Source organism: Python bivittatus, unplaced genomic scaffold (genome assembly GCF_059951505.1).
Source record: "Python bivittatus isolate LINGU-HERP-01145 unplaced genomic scaffold, Pbiv_v1 ctg000020_np1212, whole genome shotgun sequence".
Classification (NCBI taxonomy): Eukaryota; Metazoa; Chordata; class Lepidosauria; order Squamata; family Pythonidae; genus Python; species Python bivittatus.
Window position 1 is genome coordinate 34,734,295 of NW_028277030.1, and position 26,173 is coordinate 34,760,467.

General features: G+C 37.4%; 1 protein-coding gene across 1 annotated transcript in view; it reads right to left on the bottom strand.

The window, feature by feature from the left end:
- The window catches only part of CSMD1 (CUB and Sushi multiple domains 1), a 1,157,732-nt gene that overhangs the window by 763,823 nt on the left and 367,736 nt on the right, over positions 1-26,173 (bottom strand). The window contains exon 3 of the mRNA XM_088136832.1: positions 19,621-19,733. Coding sequence (XP_087992958.1) covers positions 19,621-19,733 — 113 coding nt within the window. The remainder of the gene's footprint in view (positions 1-19,620; positions 19,734-26,173) is intronic.

The window sequence follows — 26,173 nt, forward strand, 5'->3', positions numbered from 1 at the left end:
CACTGCGGTGGTTAAGTGAGTCATGTGGTCATTAAGCAAATAACGTGGATGTTAAGTGAATCATGTGGACATTAAGTGAATTCTGGCAAAAAAAGTCCATTGGGGAAGCTGGATTCACTTAAAGACCATGTGATTCACTTAAGAACCACAGTGATTCACTTAATGACTATTGTAAAAATGGTCATAAAATCAGGTCCAGGCACATGGTGACTTGTTTAACAACCAATTAACGATCCTATTGTGGTAATTAAGCGAGGATTACCTGTACAGGTAAACGCTGACTGTTGCAGGGGACACTGTAATTTTGTTTTTATTTTTATTGCTGTACATGGCCTGGAGTCATATTTTTGCAATCTAGCTATTTCTGATATAAATAAATAAAATAGCTCAGGAGGAAGAAAAGCTTTTTATGAATATTTTCTAAACTATGTCTGATTATATATTGCTAATCAAGTTCCTCAATTCTGTTCTTTTCTAAGTTAAGAAGCCTAAAAGAGAATAACTTTAGCTCATAGGGGAGTTGTTATAGCTTTCTTCTTGTGTTGCTTGCCCTATTCTGAAGTTTTCTAGAAATATTGACAGATGTGGACATGCAGAATTGGGTCTGTCAGACTACTTCAAAACTGCCATGTCTCGGCATGTGTAAGGATTAAGCAGAAACTAAAAGGCATCCTGAATTAATTCCTTAGTTATAATAATCCTAAGAAGAAATATTTAAATCTTTGCTTTGATAAATGTGCATGTGTATCTCTCTGTGTGTGTGAATAGCACTAAGCATTCCATTTTTCTAAAGTATTCCTTGATTTCTATGACAGAAGCAAAATGTGAACCATAAGAGGAAAAATTCACATTTCTTTTGAGCACCATGCCGTTATACTTTGGAATAATTTACATTTTGTAAAGGCTACAGATTGCTTAAAGTGTGAGACAATTTTGGATGTCTAAGCGGAGACATTGTGATTTTGTGATCACTGAGACAGTTTGATTTTAAGAATAATAGCAACAGTCCAGAGATAATCTCTCTGTATTAGAGCATTATAAAATGCCCAGAATGAAACACGTAATACCTGTACAAGCGTCAACTGAAATGAACTGACAGCAGAAGGATCTAAAGCAAAATCACTGTTCATTTCTAAGATGCAGCAGCCAAAATATGGGAAGCCATAAAGGTCAATATAGACAAAGACAGTAAAGTGCCAAGACTTATTACAACTGGCAGTGAAGGATTTTTAAAAAAAACTTGTATGCTAAAGGCAAGTTGTTAAGAAGACAAGTTTCTAGTTTCTTTTGCCAGCAAAAATAGGTAGATTTGTGTCTGCTACCTATTTTACTTCTGCTTTTGTTTAACATGGAAGCAGTAAAGTGATGGACATTCTGTCCTGCAAGCCTATAGATGGGTATGGTCGATATCCACTCCCCAGATTTACCACCAACATGACTTTTTGCAGGACTGACTGGGAGCTCTGAGCTTGTTGATCCATAGCATCTGAGTACTGAAATCTTTGTTGAGCTTTTCCCATCTTATAATAACACATGCTTTTGAGAGAGTGACTATCAGATAACAATGAGTCCATGATTAGCTCTATCAACATGCTTTCTCTTTAGGCATGTGAGAGTAAGAGTTAGACAAAGAGACAGAACACAAACATGGGCTTGTTTATCTATAATAGTGTGGTAAATGCTGGCTGTGAATGACCAAAATTATCCTGAAATACACATTGAGTGCACTATAGAGGGTAACGCTGCAGTAGAGTAGGGAAGGCAACTTTTTAAGTAGGGGATATCACTTCTATTTATCCATTTATTTATTATTTGGACTTTAAGGGTTGTATAGTGGCACCGCTACAGGAGACTGGGCTGGTGTTTTCATCCCTTTGTATTTCATTCTAATAGTACATTACTATTACTAGATAAACCTACTAAATTGTATCACACCCATTTTAAGTTAGATTTGACTGAACGTGGATATTTGCCCATGTTTGGGCCTACACAGGTGGCAATAAGGGACACAAAATGTCTCCACTTCTCTTTTATTGCATCAGCAGGCTGTCACCCAGTGGCTTTTTTTAGGGTGGCAAATTCCCTTTAGGGAAGAACTGGGAACAAAATCCCCCTCCCCCCCAGCCACTCTTTGTGCAGCATCTTGCTGGCATAGTTACTCAGATTCAACTGACTCTTGTCTCATGGCAAAGTCCAATGTGATGACAGGGGCAAAAGTCAGGACTATATTAGCTGGGATTCCTTCTGACCTGTGATCTCCAAGGAAATGGATAAGGTGCTCTCAGATATGACCTCCACCACCTGTGGGCTTGATTCATCCCCTTTGTGACTTCTTTGGGGGACTGGGGCAAGTATGTGACCAATTGGATCTGAGAGATTGTCAGTGCTTCTCTGGTAGATGGTACAAAACAGTATCAAGTTAAACCCCAATAAGATGGAGCTACTATTGCTATATTAAGTTTGTCCTATGCCACTGGTATGATCTCTTTGCAGGAAACTGCTGTCTTCTGAAAGAGCTTGTCTGTCACTTGTGGGTCTTCTTGGACTCATGGCTCCTGCTAAACAAGCAGATAGAGGGCATGGTCAGGGGACCTTTGCCCAACTGATTGGTGAACCAGTTTCTATCTTACCTGGAGGGGGAAGACCTGGCTACAGTGACTCATGCCCATGTCACCACAAGACTGGACTACTGCAATGCACCCTACATGGGGCTGCCTTTAAAGACTACTTAGAAATTACAGTTGGTCCAGAGTTCAGCAGAATGGGCTCTGACTGGCATTTGCAGTCAGCAACATATCACACCTGTACTTCAGACCCTACACTGGCTTCCAGTTGCTTCTCAGATATCATTTAAAGTGCTGTTCTTAATCTGCAACAGCCTTCATGACTTAGTGCCTAGGTATCTCCAAGACTGCATTCTCTGCCAGAATTGCCCAGTCAACAAGATCATCTCAACTGCTGCTCATACCCCACTTCCAAGATGTCTCGGGGGCTGTTTCCAGGAGGTGCTGCTTTTCTATTGCAGTGCTCATCCTCTGGAACAGTTTACCCATTGATACCAGGCTCTCTCCCCTTCACCCCTTAAGGTCTTAAGACCCCTTAAGGTGTCTTAAATGTTTTAAATATTTTATTTTTAAAACCGCCATTGATGTTTTAATGCAGCATTTGTTTGAATCCTGTTATCATGGATGTTTTATTGTTCCTTACTATGGATGCTTTCTATTTTTGCTGTAAACCTCCATGAGTCAATTGGTTGAAACTGGTGGCATACAAGTTTAATTAAATACATAAATAACCAAACATAGTTTATACTTTTAGATACTATTCCCCCATGATTGTTACCTTCTCCTTCACTGCTTTTTCCCGCTGACATGCTTTCATTATGCTGTCCCTCAGTTAAATTTCTGTGGTCGCCATTTTTTGAGATTCATATTCACTCTGGAATGTATAGTTTTGAAATGCCCTTTAATTAAGAGATCTTGCAGTGTACTGGTCCCTGCTGGATGGTCCATGTGTGTTGCTGAACTTTTAGAGAGACTTCAGATGTATCTGTCTGAATGGCAATTGTTTCTTTGTTGTACATTACTTTAAGAAATAGCTGCTTCTCTCATTTAGAACTTTTTAAATGTTCAGAAGGGGAAGGGATATTTTAAGTCTGTCATTTGGAATTTGCTCAGTAACAATTGTTACCTGTGAAATCAAAGTGAATATAAATTGGTATCTCTAAAAAATTCAAAATATTCTATATTTTATAGTGATTTGCCAAAAAGCCCCTGCTATCCCAAAAAGATTTCTGGAGATCACCTACTCTGAACTAGAAGTGTGTGCCAGAATGATTGCCAAACAGTGCTGCCTAAGTTATTCTTCAACTGTTCTGCTCACTGAGAATTTCTTATATAGTTTCCAAGAACAGAGAGAGTTTGATGGTTGGCATTTCATCACTATTTACTATTCTTTTTTTAATCATAAGAGTGTATAGATTGGCTCCAGTCCGATCTGAGGTACCAATTTGATATGGAGTATTACTTGTAATACATGTAGAATATTGAGTTGATTTGATACTTCAGTTGTTATGCCAGATTGGGTTGATTTGATTACATCTTCCAAATTTTCACATACCACCCCCAAAAGGCATTTGCACATGTGCAAAGGCCTTCTTTGTCATCTAACCTCTTCAGCTTCATCCCATTTTATTCAACAATTCAATTGAATTTTCCAGTTTGATTCAGAAAATTGAATCAATCTGGATACTGAATCGATTTGCCTTTGAATCAAATCTATAAGCTGAAGTGTCATTCAGCACTATGTAATATAATTTTCAATAGTAATTGAGAATTAACGTGAAATAATATTTAGCAGCTAACATTCTCTGAGGGTAAATGTTTGAAATACAGTTCAAAACAATATATATGTATGTATGTGTTGTACTAGTTATTTCTATAGATTTAAATTGGGAATTATTTTGGATTCCAGCCAAAACCATTGAACATGTCATATCAAATATATATATAACTCATTCTTGAGATCAGGAAAAAACTGGAAATCTGTTAGTATACTTCCTGCCTTCCTGCTGTTAGCACTGCCAAGAAAAGTGGTCTCAAATTTAGTGTTGAAGTCCCCCAGGCTCATTACTTCAATATACACTTTGGTTTATATTGTGTTCTGCTCATGGATGAGTTGCATGGGTAGGGATATCTCAGATTTCTCCATTGTTGTGGATCTGTAAATGGTGGCTGGATGAGTAGCTGCATCTGATCACTGTAGGAGGAGCAGAACCTATTAAGATTGTCCATCCAAAAAGGCTATTGAATTCATTTGGATTCTGAAGGCCTTGAAAGGCGGTGTCATCACTCCACCAGTGATTCTGTTGATATTCCATTTGGTATCTGGAACAGAACATTTGGTAAGATAGTCAACACAATCACTCCTACGTGTCCTCTACAACCTGGTGCTATATGATACCATATAGCAATATGGTATAGAGATGAAGTGTTGAAGTTGAATCAATATGGTAAACAGGTAGAGCATGGGCAAAGAAATATTTGATTTTAATTTGATAATTCATAGCATAAAATCTATGAAGGTTTAGGCTATGTTGATATATACAGCAAAAACAAACAAAAACCCCACAGATACTTTCCTACATGTATGGCAGCTACAGGTTCAGGGCCTGCTGAGTTGTTTTGGGTTATGAGTGGACTAATTCAAACCCCATAGTTTGATTAGAGAACCCTCAAATGCTTTCCCTCTCCCTCTTTTGGATAAAATCTCTTACATTTAGGTCAGTCTGGATACTACTGTGGAATTATGAAGGTGTCTGGTAAGTCTTTTTCTATAGTTAGACTGAATCAGCTGTAATTTGTGACACCCATGGGCATGGACAAGTTGTATCCTATCACTTGTCCTCTGAATCCCTGCACAACTAGGTTTGTAATTTCTAACCCAGAGTTCAGTGACACCTTAGGTAGTCCCATAAAGGCCTGTATAATGGAAAAGGCAAGATTCTACCTTGTTTAAAAGAAGCAATTATTAAATCTCTTCTTAAAAAATCTGCATTAGATCCCTTAGAGATGGGTAATTAGGCCAGACTCTAATCTCAGTTTAGTGACTTCTCAGCTGCAGGTTGCCCTGGATAAAACAAGTTATTATAACCCATTTCAAATTTGCTTCAGAACTGTTGAGACTGCCTTGGTCAGACTGATACATGATCTTTATTAGGGAATCAGTAAAGGGAAAGTCACTATGAGTTCTTTTTGATTTCCAATAGCTTTCAGTACCACTGATCACTTCTTGTCCAGAATGACTGTGAGAAACTGTGGCAAGGATGTCAGGGATGAGGCATTTGATTTAAGTGAGAAGAGACTACCAGTTCAGATGTTTGAGGTAGGCCAGCTCAAGAAAGAGATAAGTTGGGAATTCCAGGAATGCTATATTATTGTTGTAGTATATATTAACAGAATCTTGAAAGCTGTACAAAACCATCACTGCCCCTTTTTAATGACAACAAAGTCAAGTCAGAGCTGTTCTGAGTCTCTTTCTCACATTTTCTACTTTCCAAGGGCTGAGCAACTATGTAATCGTATGTGTGAATGACCTTGGGAGACGGGAGGAAGAGCCACTGTCATGCAGAATGTATCTCAGCCCACAGAAGCAAAATGGATGTGGGAAGCATCCCAGAGGGACCCTCCGTGATTTTCTGGAAAGTAAAAATAATGGAGGGGAGAAATGCTTTCAGACTTGCAAGATTGTGTTATTGTAATCTTACAATAAAGGTAGTGTTAGTACTCATGGTTTGTGCTTCTTGTCCTCAAGGGGCTGACAAACCATTTCTCCTCTCCTACCACCACATCAAGGCCAGAGCTAAATTTCTCTACAGTGAGAGATTAGGAAGAAAGATAGTTTCCTGAAATGCGTATTGTTCTTGCTTCCTTGCTTTTGCCAGTTATATGAGGTTTGACAATAATCTGAAAGCAACAATGACACTTAGAAGAAGTTGCTCCCCAAAGAGGATGTGGTACATAATATCCCACAGGGCTCTATTCAGTCTTCAATGGTTTTCACCATTTACATGAAATCTCTGGGAGGGGTCATCAGGAGATTTGGAACTGGATATTGTCAAGCTGCTCATAATACCCAAATTTTATTTCTCTGTAACATCTTCTGCTAATGGGTAATGGGTTGGAGGAAGAGTGTATTAATGGGTAATGGGTTGGGATAAGGATATATTAATGCATTATGGATTAGATGAAGGATACACTGGATCTCTCCTGATATTATTGTGTTCCAACCTGGCAACTCCACATGTAGAGTAATGTCGGAAACTAGGAGTCAGTGCAGATAGAACTGTATTGTGCAAAGTCTCTAATTGTGGTTTATGTTTGTATTTATTTCATTGAATTTATTATGCAGCTTATTAAACAGTATATTATATAGTGTATAATAACACTTATTATACAGTGTTATAGCTCATGTGTATATAGCAATTTGCAAACAGGTCCATTAAGATGTCACCTAATATATGATTTAATATCATGGATTGGATTGGATTGGATTGGATTGGATTGGATTGGATTGGATTGGATTGGATTGGATTGGACTGGACTGGACTGGACTGGATTGGATAGAGCCATTCCCCCACTCCCCAATGCTTTGGAGAGGGATGTTCTAAAGTTATTCATGAGTTATTGATAAAACCAAGATTGGGCTTTATATACTTTGCAAAGTTCCATTTTGGATATGATAGGCAAACAATTCTCCTTTTAAGAAAGAAGAATAGTTCACGTTCATGTTGCCATGCCCTTGAGTTGTAATCTTTTTGTCAAAAGTTTTACTTGTTCTTAAATTTCTCATTTATATGGGGACACAGTGCAATTGTGAATCATTGCTGAAACAGTTGTCTGTAATCTGTTCTGAGCAAATTTACATTGACACCTCATAAATCATTGCTTTATGGCACTGCGGATATTTTTTCTTTCATCTTTTATAGTATCAAACATAGCAAAATATCTATATTTTTTAAAATAAAATTTCAATCAAAGACATTTTAATGTCTCTTACATTGGTGCAGAAATTCTATGGGGAAATGGTTATTAGGTGCAATGTATTTACTGTCCTGATCATTGCCTTGTTCACAGGAAGAGTCCTATTAATTATGTTATCACACATGTGTGAGTTCAATGGCTGCTTCCCATTTTAGATTTTGGATTCTCACATGAAGGTCACATCCTCCAATCTGACCTGGAATCCTGCAAATTGCTGCTATTTCTGTTAAATTTTGCCAAGGAAAGCAACAATTTGAAGGTGTGGGTACAATTCCAAATGGACACAATATGTGCAATAATTTTATTCAGGTTATCTGTAAATACATGTCAGTGAGGTGAAAAATTAAAGTGGAAGGCTCATGCTTTATCTTACTTCCCAGTCCCAGTAACTGGGAGGTAATCAGAATACCTAATCCTAGCTATAATCACTTTCTCTAACCATTTCAGAATATATAGATAAAGTATTCAAAGGGTTAGGATACATGTTAAATGCAATAGTAATAAGGTAGTCAGATATTTATTCAACACCAGTAATGTATTGTTAGTTTGGGGCATCATTGAGATAAGTCAAAATTGTGAGCGATGATAGTGGTGGCAGAAACTGAATGTTAATGTAAAAATATGCCTAGCAGCTGAAAAGTAAGCATGGGGAAGCAATTCTAAATGAGGACCAAACATACGGTAGGGAATCAGGGAATTTAATATTCTAGTTCAAAGCATTCCCATCTCCCTTTGGTTTTATTTGACTGTCTTTTAGAAATGCATATTTCAGATAGGAAGGGGAAACATAACCAGACTGAGTCTAAGCAAGAGAAAAGAAATAGAGGTAGTCCTCAACTTATGACTACAATTAGGACTGGAATGTCTGTTACTAAGCGATGTGGTTGTTAAGTGAATCATGAAAGATTTTAGACCTTTTTGCCATGGTTGTCATGCAGTTGTTAAGTAAATCCAGCTTTCCTCATTGACTTCGCTTTTCAGAAGCCCCCTGGGAAAGTCGCAAATGGTGACCATGTGACCCCAGGACACTGCAACAGTCGTAAATACGTCCCAGTTGCCAAGGGCCCAAAGTCTGATCACATGACCACAGGGATGCTGTGACAGTCATAAGTGTGAGGACAAGTCATACGTCACTTTTTTTTAGCACTGTCATAACTTCAAACGGTTGTTAAACAAATGGTAGTAAGTTGAGGACTACCTGTAAAGTACTTTACCCTCACATGAGTACCTAACGTACACCAGATTCCTATGAGAAAGAAGGGGAAAAAGATGTCACATATAGTTATTTCTTTAAGTCACACGCAGTTTGACTCTCGGGCTACTTGATCATCAAAGAGGGCCATTTTTCACACAGGATGTGTACATCAGGCATTGGTGTAGTTGCAGTTTTGTTTGCAACTTGGGGATTTGGTCCTAGAGATCACTTAAGAGTTGAATGTTATAAAGCAATTGTAGATTGACCTGGATTACCAGTAAAAGAACAGCCACATTCAGGATTATAAAATGATAGAAACTCTATACCTCGGAAGAAACATAGATGAACATCTTAGCTCCCGTCACACTGTCATTTTTTCACTGTCTATGTACAGAGAATGACTGCATATAGCATAGGTAAAATTGGATGGGTAAAATTTGCTTTGGAATGTGAATGGGTGCTCACCTAGTACTTGCTGGATACACCTTGAAGTAGTTGTGCCTTTTTTTTTTTTTTTTTGTGGCTCATATGGTAGGACCTCACAGCTGGTATATGATCCAGGGACAAGATTGTTTAGTGTAAGGGGTTCCCACCAGGGGTTCTATGCAGAGAATGTGCAGTCCAAATCATATTTGGCCCTTCCATCCAGATCTCTATACAACCACATTACAGCAGTCTCTGGAAAGTTTGCCATGCAATATAACATTTATTCGTCTAAATCATGATAGAATCCATCAAAATCCCATCCATCTTGGGATAGAAAAGACTTTGGTGCACAGAAGGTAAGAGGCATGGAATCAAAGCAGCATGCAGTCCATATATGCCATCCTCACATGTAGAGTCTACATGCATTTACAATGCCTGAATAATATGACTGTCTCTCTCTCTGCAGCCTGATGCTTCCAGTTTTTCATGATGCATATGGATTAATGGTATATGAAATCTCATTCTGATTGGTGAACACATACACAAATGCATAGACACAAAGATATCCACACAACTTAATGCATGCTCTTATAAAATGGTCAAATCTTATTCGCTCTCACTCATTTTTGCCTATGTATCATTATAATTATAATTGGCAACAAAATTAAGGAAAAAGCACCTGTTCGCTTTTGAATGTTGTATGGATTTCTGTTGCCACTTCAAGTACTTGCAAATAAGAAGTAAATCTGACCCTGCAAAATTTAATAAGTAGCATATTGGCTTGGGCCTATGACTCAAGAGGTTATTGCCATAGGCAAGCCAATATGATACTAATAAATAAAGTATGAGACAAAGCCTGTTCACTGAACCTTCATAGTATATTATCATTTTGTATTGCATAATGCATAAACTATTTTCAGTAGTTTTTCACTGTGTGTAAGTGATTTGCCTATTTGTTTCCTTCTGTTGCCTTTAAGCAATGCAGGATTCATGAATTGTGAAGTCTACCAAAGTTCCTATTGTTGATATAGGAAACATATTTATTTGGAAATGAACTGCATTGAAATCAGTGGCAATGCATTTTGGATAAAAATGCAAAGGCCACAAGAATCACTGAATTATTAACATCCCTGTTTTTCAGTAGGAGTCTTTCAATCTGTAATAAATAAATTGGAGTTCAGAAGCTTTAAGCGGCATTGTAAAAATTCTGAAAGTTAAGACTGCTCATGTGTTCAGAATAATTGCAACAAGTCCCAAGTGAGATTTTAGTTGGTAAGAGTAAACTTTTAGAATTTCAGAGCTTGTCAACTGATAAAGTAATGTACAAATATATCACAGAACTGAGTTGCTAGTCTTTAATTCCTTATTTTTTGTTTCTGATTATATCCTTTAAAAAATGCTTTTATTTGTGAACTGCCCAGAGTCATTGGAAGTTGGGCAGGGTACACATTAATAAATAAACAAACAAACAAATAAATATCAGCATAGCAAACCCGGCAGTGGGGTACCTCAGGTTCTGTCTTGGGCCCAGTGCTCTTCAACATCTTCATAAATGACTAGATGAGGGGATTGAAGGGGTGCTCATCAAATTTGTGGATGACCCAAAGCTAGGAGGAATTGCTTACCCTTCAGAAGATAGATTCAAGATCCAGAAGGATCTTGATAGACTTGAGCATTGGGCCCTATCCAACAAGATGCAGTTCAGTGGAGAGAAAAGTAACATCCTGCACTTAGGCAGGAAAAACCAGATACACAGGTACAGGATAGGTAGTACCTGGCTCCTATGAGACAGATCTAGGTGTCCTGGTGGACCACCGCCTAAGTATGAGTCAGCAGTGTGTTGCATCTGTCAAAAAATCCAATGCAGTCCTGGGTTGCATCAACAGAGGGATAGTATCAAGATGAAGGGGAGTGATAATACTGTTCTACACTGCACTGGTAAGGCCACATTTGGAATATTGCATCCAGTTCTGATCACCACAACACAAAAAAGATGCTGAGGCCCTAGAAAGAATGCAGAGAAGACCAAAAAGATAATAAGGGGTAGAAGAATGGCTAAAGAAACTAGGTATGTTTAGCTTAATGAAAAGAAGACTGAGGGGAGACATGATAGCGGTCTTCCAATACTTGAAGGGCTGCCACAGGGAAGAGAGTGTCGATTTATTCTCCATAGCACCTGAGGGTAGGACAAAAAGCAATGGGTGGAAGCTCGTCAGAGGGAGATCCAACCTGGAAATAAGGAAGAATTTCCTGACAGTGAGAACTATCCCTTCCAACCCTGCGGTTCTATGATTCTGTGATTCTATGATTCTGTGTGGATGCCGCAGTCATGTTATCTAAGCTACAGTCTGCCTGAGTTGCCAGCAACAATACTTTTGCTGATAAATGATGACTCTGAAGCACCCCTCCAATATCCCAGTTGTGTTTGTTAAGTCTGTCAATTGTGTGGCTTCAGAGGGACTTTAGAAAATAATTCTTATAGCTCTGGGAGAATTTCTTTAATTGCCAGCGTAACGCCTGGTCATCTGCTAGAAGCTGAAGCTATACTCTGCCTTCACGGTGCCACCATTTGTTGTATTTCTACAACAGAGCCGGCATACCAACATCAGAAAGAATCTAACATCCTGTACACAGCAGCTGTCAGTTTGCCCACCTCTTTTTTTCTTTCTTTTCCTTAAGAATCTGGCCTGTACTTCAACAGGAAACATATTTCTAACAAGAAGAAAATGCAGTGGAAAGGTCATCTGTTACATTGGGCCAATTGTAACAGAACTCAGCAGGGTATGAGGTAACAACATGCCCCATGCCACTGAATTCTTAGGTTATTTACTCTCCAAACAGTTACAAATTCACACTGTTTGCTGTAGCTAAAACTCCTCAGATGTCACTAAGAACACGTTGCCTCCTTGCTTCCCTACAGCCTACCCCAACCATTTCCAGCCTAATTGAACTAACTTGCCTAGGAAGCTCCTTTTGTCCTGTTTGTGCTGTGGAAATTGACACGAGATTAGATACATGGGAAACACCAGAGTTTGACCATGGCTGATTTATAGGATACTGTGAGATTTGCAGGGAATTTAATCTGGATCTTTAGCCAGTCTAGTTTTCTGATTTGTAATGTTATCACCTTTGTAACTTCCAGGTTCAGAGTTCAGCATGAACTTGTAATGATCTTCAGTAATGATATTTCCTTGTTATGGACTTGAGGGAGATGGCAAAACGGACATGTCTAGTGAGAGAGGAATCTACAGAGGGTTTTATTAAAGACTGGAGTCCATTTATACATTATATTACAAAAGTAGAGAAAAATAGCTTGATGATAAAAGGTTTTATAGATTAAATAAGGGGAAATAATGGGAAATTTAAATAGTGACTACAGCGGTATAAAAGAATAAGAAATGGTTAATAGAGCCGTGAGGAAAATGAAGGGCAGAAGTGGAGTATATATATATATTTTTAAGTTAGATGTTTAGTTTTGTATTTGCAGGTTTATGTTTCTGTATAAGTTTCTGTGTTAAAAAAACTGTGTGTGTATGTTTATTTTATATGTAGAATTTTAATTAAGTTTATATATACAGTGGTACCTCAGGTCATGAACGCTTCTGTTCACGACCAGTTCGGGTCACAAACAGCACCGTTCGCAAAATTTTGCTTCCATTCGCGAACTCCGCATCAGGTGACGAACAGGATCCGCGGCCATTTTCCCTGCTGTGACACATGGTCGTGGCTTCCTGTAGGGAGAGGGACTCTCCCTCCAAACAATAACTGCCTCCCCACCCGCCTTCCTGTCCTCCACGCCTCAAGCAAGGTTAGTGTTCTCTCTCTTCATAGTGTACTGTATTGTACTTTGTGTCATATTTTTGTGGTTTTAAAAAAAAAAATACATATGGTTTAGAATGGATTAACCGTATTTACATTGAACCTTATGGGAAAATTTGATTCGGGTTGCGACCAATTCGGGTCGCGACCAGAGTCATGGAACGAATTAAGTTCGTGACCCAAGGTACCACTGTAATGATATTTCCTTCAGATATCCCTCTACAAAAGGGACTGAGCACCTTTGCCAATCAAGTATTTCCGAAATACAGCTCCCAGTATTGCTCATAATAGGTCATAAAACTGAAGTTAGGAGTTATACTTCAGCAACATTTGGAGAGATACTGATTCTCCATCAGATCAGAAGGTAAAAACCAGGAGTTCTATACATGCAGAAGAAATATATGTCCCATTTCTAAATAGAGCTGTAGGGAGTTTGTCCATTACTGCTTCTGACCTCATAATTATTAGATACAAAACCACAGTCTGAATTCAGCAGACTGAATCCTCAGTATGTTCAAGGAAGTTTGTTCACATCTGTTTCAGAGCTTGTCAGTAATATCATACCTTAATATGTTCTGGAAAATGAATACAATGGAAGACATCTTCTGCTTGTATCTATACTTTTTATATGCCTTTATATTAGCCACTGAAAAGAGCCTTGCTAACTCCAACATGATGCAGGAAAAAATAGGATTAAATTTGAGATATTCAACTATTCATATAGTTAATCCTATTCTACCAGTTGCATTATGGCTATGAGATTAGTTTATTATCACTATGTAGCGGATTTACAAAAGAGGTTTGCTAAAGTATCAAAGAAGCTTTTGAGATGGGAAAAAGAAAAATAGAAGAGAGATCAAATCCTACAACAACATCTGAATGAATTAAAGATCAAGATTGATAGAAGCAAAAGGAAGGAGTACAAAGTTAGTTTGTTTGACCAAGGTTAAACTAAGACATGTTTCTATAAAACTCTGGGAATCCTTATGGATTTTTGCTGACACCAGGATTTAAATGTTAATGATTTATGGATTTGTGTATGGATAAGGGATGGGTGGTGGGAAGAAGAGATACTTACACATAACCTTATAGGGGTGAAGAATTACTAAGTTTCTTTGTACTTGTAATGAAGATTGGAAGCCACTTCTTTAAATATTTCTTTTCTCTTTTTCTTATTTTTTCCTCTTTCTCCTTTTTTTCTTTTCTCTTGCACTTTTTATTCTCTATTTTCCTTTTCCTTTCTGAGTTTAGTTTGTATTATCTTTTATTTATTTATTTAAAATCAATGAAAATGGTTCATGAGAATATCACGGGCAGCCAAGAAAACACATGGGTTATAGAACAAATCCGCCCAGGAGGCAGGTGTTACTGCTGTGACAGTTGTTGTCTTTGGCTGCCACCTTATATGTATATTTGTTACTGGGGGAAGGGAGGTATTTTGTTTTCTTTTTGATTATGAGAAAAACCAGCTCCTTTCAGAAGTCCATGAAGCTTGGAAAGGTAAAAGGAAAGAGAAGGACAGGATGACTAGCAGCAAGGTGGATGGGGATGAGTGCAGATTGGTGTTAGGTCATCATAGAGAAGGTCTATCTATGTGGTTGCTGAGAATCAACATTGACTTGATGGTACATAATCAATCTATCAACTAAACTTTGCAGTAATTCTGAAACCAGTATAGGAAATAATGATCTTATGTAACAAAAAGAATATAACGTAAGACACAGTTGTTTTTGCTTTGAGCTTTTTGTTTGATTCCAATAAATAATTCCTGAAGGTGTTTAAGAAAGACCAGTCATTTTAAAATCCCCAGTAGCAATCAAGGTAACAAAAGGACTAAAGCTGCTAATGGAAAGGATTAAAGAAGTCTGAAAATAGCTAGTAGGTTTGCCTTTCTTTCTCAAAATGTCTTTTTTTAACAGAGTGTGACACAGGTTTTCAACCCAGTGTGTGCTTTACTTTGCAAAACTTAATTCAGGTTCAGATTAGTTGATCATTGTAGTGGAAAACATAAATCAGGGTGGACACTGAGTAAGAAACTGAGTTCAAGGGCAATAATTTTTTCTAGCATCCTTTCAAAATACAAATCCTAATGCTACAAGCCAATACCTGCAGACATAGAGTGTGTTCCTACTGCACAGTTAAGTGAATACATACTGTGCCACAGGACAAACCTGCCAGGACAAAATCCAGACATGGTGTCTATTGAGCAGATCAACAGTTGAAAACCAGCAAACAGCATCATGGTTTTGCTGAACGTTCAAAAAGTCCATTGTGCCAAGAAGCACTTTCTAGAGCACTGATGCAGCCATCAGGATGTTGTACAGACTTATGCATTGGAATTTTACATGAAAATATAATAAGACTTTGGAATGCTCAGGGAGAATACAAGAGACATTCAAATATCACTTCCCTTTCCACAGTTTGGGAGACATCTAACTCTGTCTATCCAGTGCTAGAATGACATGCAATTGCAAAACAAATTCTCCTCTGCCACCTACTCATATTTCTCATATTCATTCCAAAGAGTTGGGGAACTCTTTGGAGCATGTTAAGGAAAGGGGCCAGGGAAAACTGTATTGTGTGGACTTATGTTGGATGTTGTCATTGCTCACATGATAAACAACTTTTCAGCAACAACTGAATACTTAGTAATATTAATACTCATTAAAGGTAATTTAGTAGAAACAAGGTACAGTAAGTAAGATGGGTCAATAGGGAAAGAGGAATAATAAAATATACTAACATAGAAATCACTGTATTTTGGGGGGTTCAGCACTAAACGTGTGATCCCAAGCACCTTTATTAAGGCATCCTTCATCAAATTGGAGCCCTCCTAGAGTTTTTGTCCTATAACATCCATCAACTCCAGCATGTATTACATTGTCAGGCATGGCTCAATGGAACTCATTTCTGAATAACAAGGATGTGGCCATAGATGGACCTTTCCCTGTCTCTCAAAATGAATGATTATGTGCCATCAAGTCATTTTCGACTCCTAGTGACCACATAGATAGATTTTCTCCATGACAATCTATCCCTAACCTGTTTGTTCATATCTCCCAATAGTGCACTCATCGCCACTGTAAATTCAGTAGCAAATGTTTTGTCTAAATAAATGTAACAAGAAAGGAGGATGATTCTCAACATGTTTAAATAAATGATAGAATTGTTGTTACAACTGGCATATATTCTTGGGTTCATAAATCATGTGATTTATGCATGTAGGATAATAGGGGCAAGTAGTATCCTGTCAGAATTCACAACAGGAGAGAGAGAGAGAGAGAGAGAGAGAGACTCCCTATACAGTTAGAATCCTGATTGTTCAGGTTTTTAATCATCTGAAGAATTTCCATGGGCACAAAATGATGACTCTTGTAGGGGGATAGAGCTCCACTTCCTTCCAGTGTATGGAGACTATATGCCTTGTGCGTACCCATGTCAGGATTTATTTTTAAAAAATACTGTTTTACTTAGAACGATTAAAAAAAAAAACTTACTTGAAATGCAACTGCAGGTCTATCCTATAACCTCACCTCCCACCCAATGATTGAATGTTAGGAATGTATCATCTTTTTGCAACAGAAATTCCAAGCTGAGGAAAGATATTCAGAATCACAAGTAACACCATACTAATGGCTCCATATTTATATGTATAAGAATTGTAAAATTCTAAGAAGATGATTGCTAAAAATGATCCAGAAAAAGGCATTCTAGGGGTGGCATATCTGACAAAAACAACATGATATTTGTCATATGACAAAGGAGCCTAAATATGTAGGTAGATAGGTCAATTGACAGATGGACAGACACACACACAGATAAGAGATTTGTCCCAAAGACAGTGGAATAAAGAATGGAATTTGTAAAAAGCTATTATACTGCTGAACATTCACTCTCTTGCCCTCTCACTTTTTCTGAAAGCTTTAAAGTATTATTCAGTAAATATAAGGATGAGGTACCACAAGCATGATTTTACTGGACTGTATGTTGGTGTGCCTCTTCTCCCTCCCTTCCACCAGCTACCTTGGCTCAAAATTTACCTCTTTGTCTTGGAAGGGGAACTCGCAGGGATCGAATCAGACCTGAAGTTAATCCCACTGAAATATTGAGAATGCCAAGGGAGTAGTTCCTGTCTAGTATACTTCAGCATCCATTTTTCTGCTCCACTTCCAAAGTACACTTTTCCTCTTAGGTCACCTTGAGGCTCCTGTCCATTTTGGATAGTGCACAGACTAAACCCAGCAATTCTTTGGCATTTTCCCAGAGACAGGAACACCCTTTCAACTGAGTCAATGCTTACCATGTTCTCGGATACCTATTAGAGCTGCATTTTACCATGAAGGCTATAACAACCCAAAGTTTGAAATACTTGCATTGTATATGTAAGATTAATGGTTCAAGACCCAGCATTTTTTTTTTAAAAAATACTGTTTTTATTTCCTGTGCTTCCTAAGTTTCTCTGTACTTTTGGGAACTGAGGGTGAAACTTTTTTTTCAGTTGCAAAAAAAGAAAAAAAAAGGGTGAACCACAGGACATTTTTTTTTTTTAATGGAAAAATAGGAAGCTTAGTAAAAGAAAAATAGTTATTAAAACAATCCTGTTAGGTTTTGAACCACCAATCTACTGTTTACCAGGCAAGTGTTATAACCACTGTGATATTATAGCATTAATAGTAAAAGGAGTCTAAGGTCAGGAAGAAAATTTAGGGAGAAATACACAGCATTTTCTTTCCAAGGTTCAAATTCTCCTCTCACTTTGTTTGGTGGGCTACCTCAGGGCTTCCAAATTGCTTGGGACTTCTAGCACTGCAAACTGTGAGTAGAATCAAGATGAAAAACAGAGGAACATTTTTGATTTTCATTCACTTTGCAGCTGATTCAAAAGTCCTTTCATGGTCAATAATTTTGCCTCCAGAATGGAACTTCACAAAGGTTCACCTGAGCTTTGAGGTTTACTATATAAAGGTTTACTAAATATGCTAATATATAAAGGCATGCACAAAACAGAAAAGTAGCTCAGAATTTCGACTCTGCTTTAGTTAACACCCAAACTGATTCTGTGGACTCAAAAATGGAATTCTATCCGTTTAAATGTGCTTCAAGTATTCGTATCTGGACTCTCAAAAACTGCTGCATGTAGTTTATCATACTATGCAATTTCATTCATTTCATCTGCCTGTAAACTGCCACTTATAAAAATCTCTCTATGCAACAAAACTTGACAGACAACTGAACTAGACATTTTTTTTGCTAGTTGCAAGAAGCCATGGGATATATATTGAGAGAGTCTCTTTGATCTTTTGAAACTTCCTGAGATGTTATTAGTAGCATATTTATTAATAATGTGTTCATTTAATAAAAAATTACCTTTGAGAAAGCATGCATGAAATTACATTATAACAAAGCAATCCTATGCATGTAAAATCAATTTCATTGAGCTCAACTCAAATGTGTGTAAACTCAATTGAGCTTAACATTCCAAGATAAATGTATATAAAATTGCATCCTTGCAGTATAGCCTTGTTTTCTCATTTTGCTTCTCTATGTTTCATTATGAATGAAATACAGTGGTAAGTTATTTCCCTAACAGATATTTCTTACTGTTTCTTAAGTTTGATCTTTAACAGAGACAGTCAAAGCAATCTGACTACTATGTGCTAGAACATACACACAAATGTATGCCTCACTGAAAAATAATGCAATACAGAGCTACCGTTTCCACATTTGGACTTCCATCTGAATGGAGGTTCTAATGCAATGCTGAGTAAGTATCTCCACATTTGGACAAGCATATAAATGGACCTCCCAGTCTGAATGCCCTGAGCAGCATAACTTTCAGTGGGGAATACGCTGCCTGGCCTCAGCTCTCCCTGCATACTGGAAGGCCCTTAAAACCATTTCATGTCAGTTGATATGAGCTTTGGGCTCACAGGGTGATGGTGGAAAACCATCTGATTTAATACTGACTAGGTATTGATGATTATTTGTGCTATTTGTTCTAGGTTGCCCAAGTCTTTTTGATTGGGATAGTTTACAAATATTGTAAGTAAAATAAATTGATATAAATATACTTACATGTAGCTTTCTCGCACATATAAGACAAAATACCAAAAAAGTGTTACTACTTCAAGGATTTATGGGATCATAATTTCAAAGAGCAATAGCCAAAAAAGGGTAGAGAAATATGAATTATAATAATTCCATACTTGTTCACTCAGAAGCAAGTTTCACTATGCTCAGAGGAACTTATTCTCATGTAATTATATACACACAGGGTTGCACCATAAGAAAATATATACTGCCTCTGACAAGAATGTGGAAATAATACCAGGACTGAAATACCGTATTTTTGCAACTCACGTTTTCAGATATTTGGAAAATATATCATAAAATAAAGCCAGTGTTTTGCACAAGTATACTTTTAGAGAAAGTTGTATTTTAAAAAAATAATAATCTAAAACCATCCCACAACATTCCAAAAATACTAATCCAATAAAGGTTGATAGAATTTTAACAAGATATTCAATTTTCTCACAGCAATTCTACAAGTTCTCTTAGGGATTCAAATCCATCCACAAGGAAAACACGCCTGCCACTCAAGCTGTAGGTCTATTTGCATATTAAAATATAGCATCTTACCTTCATAGATAGCCTTGAATCCTTGGGCACTCACAGCAAAATCAGTCGTGAAACAGAGCGTCAGAATAGAACCTGTGCTCACAAGAGATGATGGCAGCTGAAATCCAGAAAGCCTGCAAGATAAACAAATGAAAAAGATTTGGGGGAAAAAAGCAGAGGAGGAAGAAGTGACTATATTTCTTATTTCTTTTAAGAGTAAAACTAAATAATCTCACTGAACTTGTTGGCTATCTGAAATGCCTTCTTTGGTGAGAAAAAAAATCTGAAGCTTTAAAAAATAATTATAAATGAAGTTCACTTTTGGAAAGAAAAGTAAATTTGCATTCTAGTTAAATCTTTTTAAGTGATATAGAAAGAGAAAGTTGTCATTTCAGGATTAGCAATATGTTGATGTTCCCAAAGGCTCATGAAAACCCTGCTTCATAGAAGACAGTAGCTTCTGACCTCCATCATCTGCTCAGTGATATTAAGTGAGGGCTCTTTCTGGCAACTGAGAACTTTCCCCCTCTTTTTGCAATGAATCTCCCCTGTAAGTTTCTGGAAACCAAAAGTGGAAAGTGCTTTGTATTTTGACAAAGGATTTTGCAAAACTGGACCTCCCATTTCAGCACAATTATGAAGAGATAAATACAGAGTGAATTGCTCCTGCTTCTGGAATTCTATGCTTTCCAAGAATAGTTCTACAGGTATGAAAAGACATGTGGTGTTTGTGTATATTCCTATATTGCTTTTCAGGCTCAACAGGGCCTCAGAGCAGCTCACAAAAAGCCTGCTTTCAAACTGACATTCGGGGCTGCAACATTTTTTTTTTTCCTGTCTCCCTGAAGGTCTTGAAGGCACAGCTGGGCCAAGATAAACAGCAGGTATGCCTATTAAAATGACACTAGAAGTATAATGCTCAAGGCTGTGTTCTTTGTGCTCTCCTCTTTCTGTCTTAGACAAAGGCTGCATCAGATCTGCAACTCTGAGACATAAAATCCTATGGGAGTAGGAACTCTGGTGAATTCAAGCAGTCACTCCATCCTTGCTCTCCCAAAGCAGAATGGAAACTTTTCCCTCAGGGAGTTGCAGCAACCTCTGGAGTTGTGTAGGATGCTGTGTGTCTTTCTGTCTCTCTGTGTGTATTCCACAACTGACTCAGAGGGCGACTTCTGCTGTAGCTCAGAACCAAAGTACCTTTCCTCCCCGCTCCTGCCCATAAAAGTACAACAGGCATATATTTTAAAGAATAACCAGGTTTTGTTATGTTCAATTCCCTTTTGCGACAGCCAACATTTGCTGCTGGAGTTGGCTGCCTCTCCCCACCCCTCACCACCACCGATAGCAGGGCATTTATTTATTTGTTTGTTTGTTCAGTTGATATGGCCGCTCACTTGCCAGACATCTCTGCTTGGAGTTTGCTAATAGGCAGCATGCCGTTTCATCTACGTTGGGCTGCTGGCTTTTACAATGTGGTAGCATTTGTGTCTCACATTCTTATTATTTTCAGGCTGTTCCTATGCTTTCCTTCATGCTACAGCAATTAATACTTGTCGATGGTACTCGTCCCCTCACTGGCCTTTACTGACCCAAATAGCACTACATAATGGTACAATATATAGTAACTACCAAGATTAAAGCAAAACAAAATGCCAAAACTATTTGGTACCTAGCACAGTTAATAGAACAAAGTGTTTCCTTATAAATTCTGTCAGAAGAAAGAAACATCCGTGAATAAGTGCCAGTGGATAAGTACGGTTCAGTTCTTCAAAATTATCAAAATCATAATGAAGAACAAAGACAGGCTCATGCACATGTAATGTACGCGTGCATGATGTGTATGAACATCAGGCTGTTCCCTTTTGGAGCAAACAACACAATGCAACCTACACAAAAGAGCAAGAACTATGAAAACAAATTATGGAATGCGATAAGAAAAACAAGGAAATATAGCTAAAACTAGTATCTGCCTACCCCATAGAACTGTTCGTAGCTTTGTAAAATATGCTTGCTTTCACTGGGTCTATACCCTGTTTTATACATTGCCTTTTGTTATTTATAAAAATAGGGAGTAAACAAAATCATGAAGAAAAATGTCTTGGGGTACAATCCTAAGTGCAGTAGCTAGAAAGGAACTTCATTTGAACCTGGTAGAATTTACTGCCGCACTGAAATTTAGCTGTGGGAGCCCGTTACACAGGCAGCTGAGGAACCAAACCATTCCCAAGGTGTATCAACCGCCAGTTCCCTGCCTGCCCCAATGATATAGTGGAAAAATGATTCCACTACGAGAACTATCTCTGAGCAACAGAAACTGAGGAGGAGGTAGATTTGTAAATGTGTGCATAGGAGTATGTGTGAGCGTGCATATCAAGCCACCTCAGAGGGCTGCGTGAGCTAAATATGAAGAGGAAACACCACTATGTACACCATCTTAAGTTATGTAAAAAAAGGCAGGGCATAAAACAAATAAATGTACACGGATTCAGGCACCAACAGTGGAACTAGCAGTAGTGATATACCACATATAATTGCAGATAAGCCCATCCATGAATAAGCTGGCCCTCAAAATTTCAACCAAAATACCATGAAAAAATATGTCACCCGCAGAGAAGCCAACCCTCGAATTTTTAACCACAGCGACAGGCGGGAAACTGCAAATTGTTACCTCATCATTTATAAAAGCATGCAATTTTAAGGTCATGATGGGCTTTAAAAAAACCTGAGCTCTGGTCCACAGATAAGCCAAACCCAATTTTGGGAGTGTATTTTGGGACCTAAAATTCTTGGCTTACCTACAATATGGTAAGTGAATGAGACATTTGTATTTTTCTGAATGTTGAAGACTAATTGTTCCAAGTGTCACTATAAAAACATATACTAAAGAAAAATAAATTTGAATCTTGTCTGAAAAATAATTCACAAATCACTACAGAAACAGCCCAACTTTTCCCCAAAAAGATAACAGAACAAAAATGAAGTAAAACCACCATTAGCCATTCCTCCCACTGTCAAATAATATTTATGTGACAAGTGGGGAGGCTGGGAAATGAACAGAAGAAACAGCAGACATCAACAGTCAAGAGATAGCAGTGGGTGAGTCAGCTGGCAGCTCATCTCTGGAATTGCAACTTAGCCCAGGTAGCTAAAAACTTGGGAAGAAGCATTTCAAATCATTTGAAGAGATTCTGCCTTAATGAACTCACTATAAATGAAGGTTGGAAACTCCTATTTCAGTTTCCAAGATTCTGTATTTATCCCAGACTAATATTAAAGATACCTAACTGATATCTGTGCAGGATTCTTTCATCCTTGATCTTGCCCGTTTGCATGGGGTTGACAAATGCTATCTAGTTAAAGATTATTCACAGTTACCAGTGAGGGTCACAAATGAATAGTGAATCACAGAATTGGTTTGCATGCTTAAATTTGTCCTATTCCATGAAACAATATTCAAAGGCACCTTTCACGTAAATTCTAATTTGCAATCCTATATTATCAAATTCTTATAAAATTGGTTCTTAGGAACTTTTTGTTATTTTTTTTTCTCTGTTAAGATCTTTGTTAGTGAAAATCCATATGCATTTGGAAAGAAAATTATAACTTTTTAAAAAAGATACTGTGAAAATCCAGCAAAACAGGTACATCATTTATTTTCAGAAATAATGCATATACTGTCTTATAGTGTATTCCTATTTAGAGTTTCACAGCATGAGAAATAGCCCTAAAGATAGGCTTGAAGAAAAACTATGGGCTGCTGTTACCAGTTCCAACTGTCAATGTTTCTAAATATTGATGTTTGTTTCTAAATTTCATTAAAATAATTACTTCTATATATCACTGACTGCCTCCCTTTGTCTTCTCTGTATGAGAGATCTGTTATCATCATCTGTGTTCTCTGTGATCAAAACCATTCCCCAACAGACTTCAAAAATCATTATCAATAACATAATAGCTTATTCTCAATCCAGAAAAGTATTTTCTTAACTTAATACATTTCTGATGAGATAGTAGATGGATAATAATGAAAATCCTATACTCTCATTATGTTTTGTATTTGTTTGATATACTTCATATAAACACATGTAATTTTAATCTGAAGATATATTTAGGTAATGTTCTAGTGGCTGCTTCTTGATATTATTTTAGTAAATATTTCCACCTCTAGAATGAAGTCACCTGTTGGGATCTGAATTATTGACAAATGACTGCTGATTGCTTTGATCCTCTGATCGGATTTCAGGCAATACTCTAGAATTGAAACTGTTTTGACGTCTGCCACTTTTTTCTGAAGCACCTGAGTCCATGTGCTTCAGTGCAAATACTCTGGGTTATTTTCCAACAAGCTCAAAAGAAAGAAGTGCCAAATGACTTCCATACTGTTGTTAAGAAAGTTACATGCATGTGTTGTATTTTCTTGCTGATGAAAACTGAACCAGAATTGAATAGTTGAATGCATTGGCTTTTCTTCATAGCCTGTTATGGTTTTTCCATTTCACTTTCTCTTCCCGTTATTTTGAACGTATCTATAGAAGCTCTGATTTATATTCCCTTGGTTGCCTCTGGTTTTTGACAACGTTTTTAGTATAGCCACCCTGGCTTTTTTGTGGTGTCCTCCATTTTTAAAGCTCATCAGATCTGTCTGCAGTTGTGCTTATATACATTTTTCGTTTGGAACACCAGTCCACCTTCAGCTCTATTTTCCATTAGTGTCTACTGCTCTGGAATCCTACTTATTCTTCCTTTGAGTTTACTAAAATCTGCTATACTTAGCTACACTTAGCTTTAATTTCTCTTAAAATTAAGAGCGACAGCATTACAGGATAACTTTCTGCAATATTCCTGTTAAGTATTCTGCATTGGTTAGCATTAAATTAAGGAGTCTTGATTTCATGTGTGTCTGCAGTTTCCCTTTTGACAGTATCATACATATCAACAGCAACAGTTTTATCAGGCTTCACACAGGCAAGTCTGTTTAGACTTTTATCTCTTATTCGGGACTGGCTTATTTGGCAGAAAGTTCACAGTCATGGTGTAGGCAAGAATAAAAAAGTGATATGCATTCAGAGCTAAAAGCCCTTACATAGGTTAATGCTCCTGGGTTTAAATTGTAGGCTTTTTCCTCCCGCATTTCAAAATCAACCAATATTTTGCCATTCTCTTGATGGCCTTGGAAAGACCTGGTCTATGCTGAAAGAATATTTTTCTCTAGTATAAGAACCATTCTGGTATAGTGGTTAAGGCTTCAGGCTAGAAACTTCACCAGCTTTATTCATTGCAAGTATGGCTTTTTAAAAAAAAATTTAATCCTTCCCCTTATCTTAACCCATATGCTTTCCACATCATTGTTATTCATTTGGATTTTTGAGCAGGAGTTGATATTTTTAAGATACAATTCCTTCTTCTTTTCTATAGCTTTTGTTCCTTCAGAAAATATTGCATTCTTCAGTTGTTATATTTCTATTATGAGACTGTTACATTTATTAAATCATATTTACCTTGCTAAGAGTTCATCTAGATTATTTTCTTGGGACATTAGAGTTTAAAGCCTGCTTGATCAAACTCACCATGCTTCAGACAAAAATACTTTACCAGTCCTTGTTTGGGGGGGGGGGGCGTGCAATTAATCTAATGCCAGGATCTAGATAACTCAAACAATGGTCCAAAAATCCAAATATTTCCCACTAACTTCATTCATTTGCAGCATTCTTCTTCCCCTTTCCAGTCCCACAAAAAGAAAGAATGGATAAGAATCCCAGCTGAGCTCCCAGGAATTTCCTAGGTTTTCAAAATCTGTGGTGATATGGTTGTGATTAATCTTTGAAATATTGTTTGTCCCCATATATATTCATAGGAAAAGGTAACTGTCAGTATGTTTACTAAGTCTGGAAAAGTATTATGTCACATTTCTCAATCTTGCTCTTGGCAAACAACACACTTTCAAAATCCTATCGCAAAGAAGCATGCCCTCCCCTAGTTCCTCAGTCTTCAAAGTGGGAACAATTCCTTATGAAAATCATAATCTTTTGAACATTATGAGTGATTCTTGCTTCTGCCATTTAAGTTCTATCTTTTTTACTGGCAAGGTGAGATAGTTTGGAGAACAAATGGATTTGTTTCTATTTGCTACACTATGGTCTTTCTTTTCCTTTCTTCCTTGTATTTCTACCTATGGCAGGCTATTTACTCATGTTACAGGCTTAGGTCAAGCCAGGGCAGAAAAATGATGGATGAGCTAAATATTGCTTTGCAATAATGAAAAATTTCTCTATTTAACCTGAATCTCTTGTAGTTTTTCTCTCCCATTATATAAGATAAATTGAGAATTAGGATAAGTGAAGACATGTTTTATGTCCATTTTGCTGTGTTTCATGGGAGATTACAACTTGGTTTGATTTATGTGGCATAGAATGTTGTAGTAAGCTCACTAAAATATGATGATGCAATCACAGTCAAGGAACATCTTGGATAACTATGTAACTCCTGAATCTTTGGAGCTTCTCTAGTCTTTATATTTTATTGGCAAAAGTCCACTGTGACTGACAATTAACTGGCCATTCACTTCAAAAAGCCA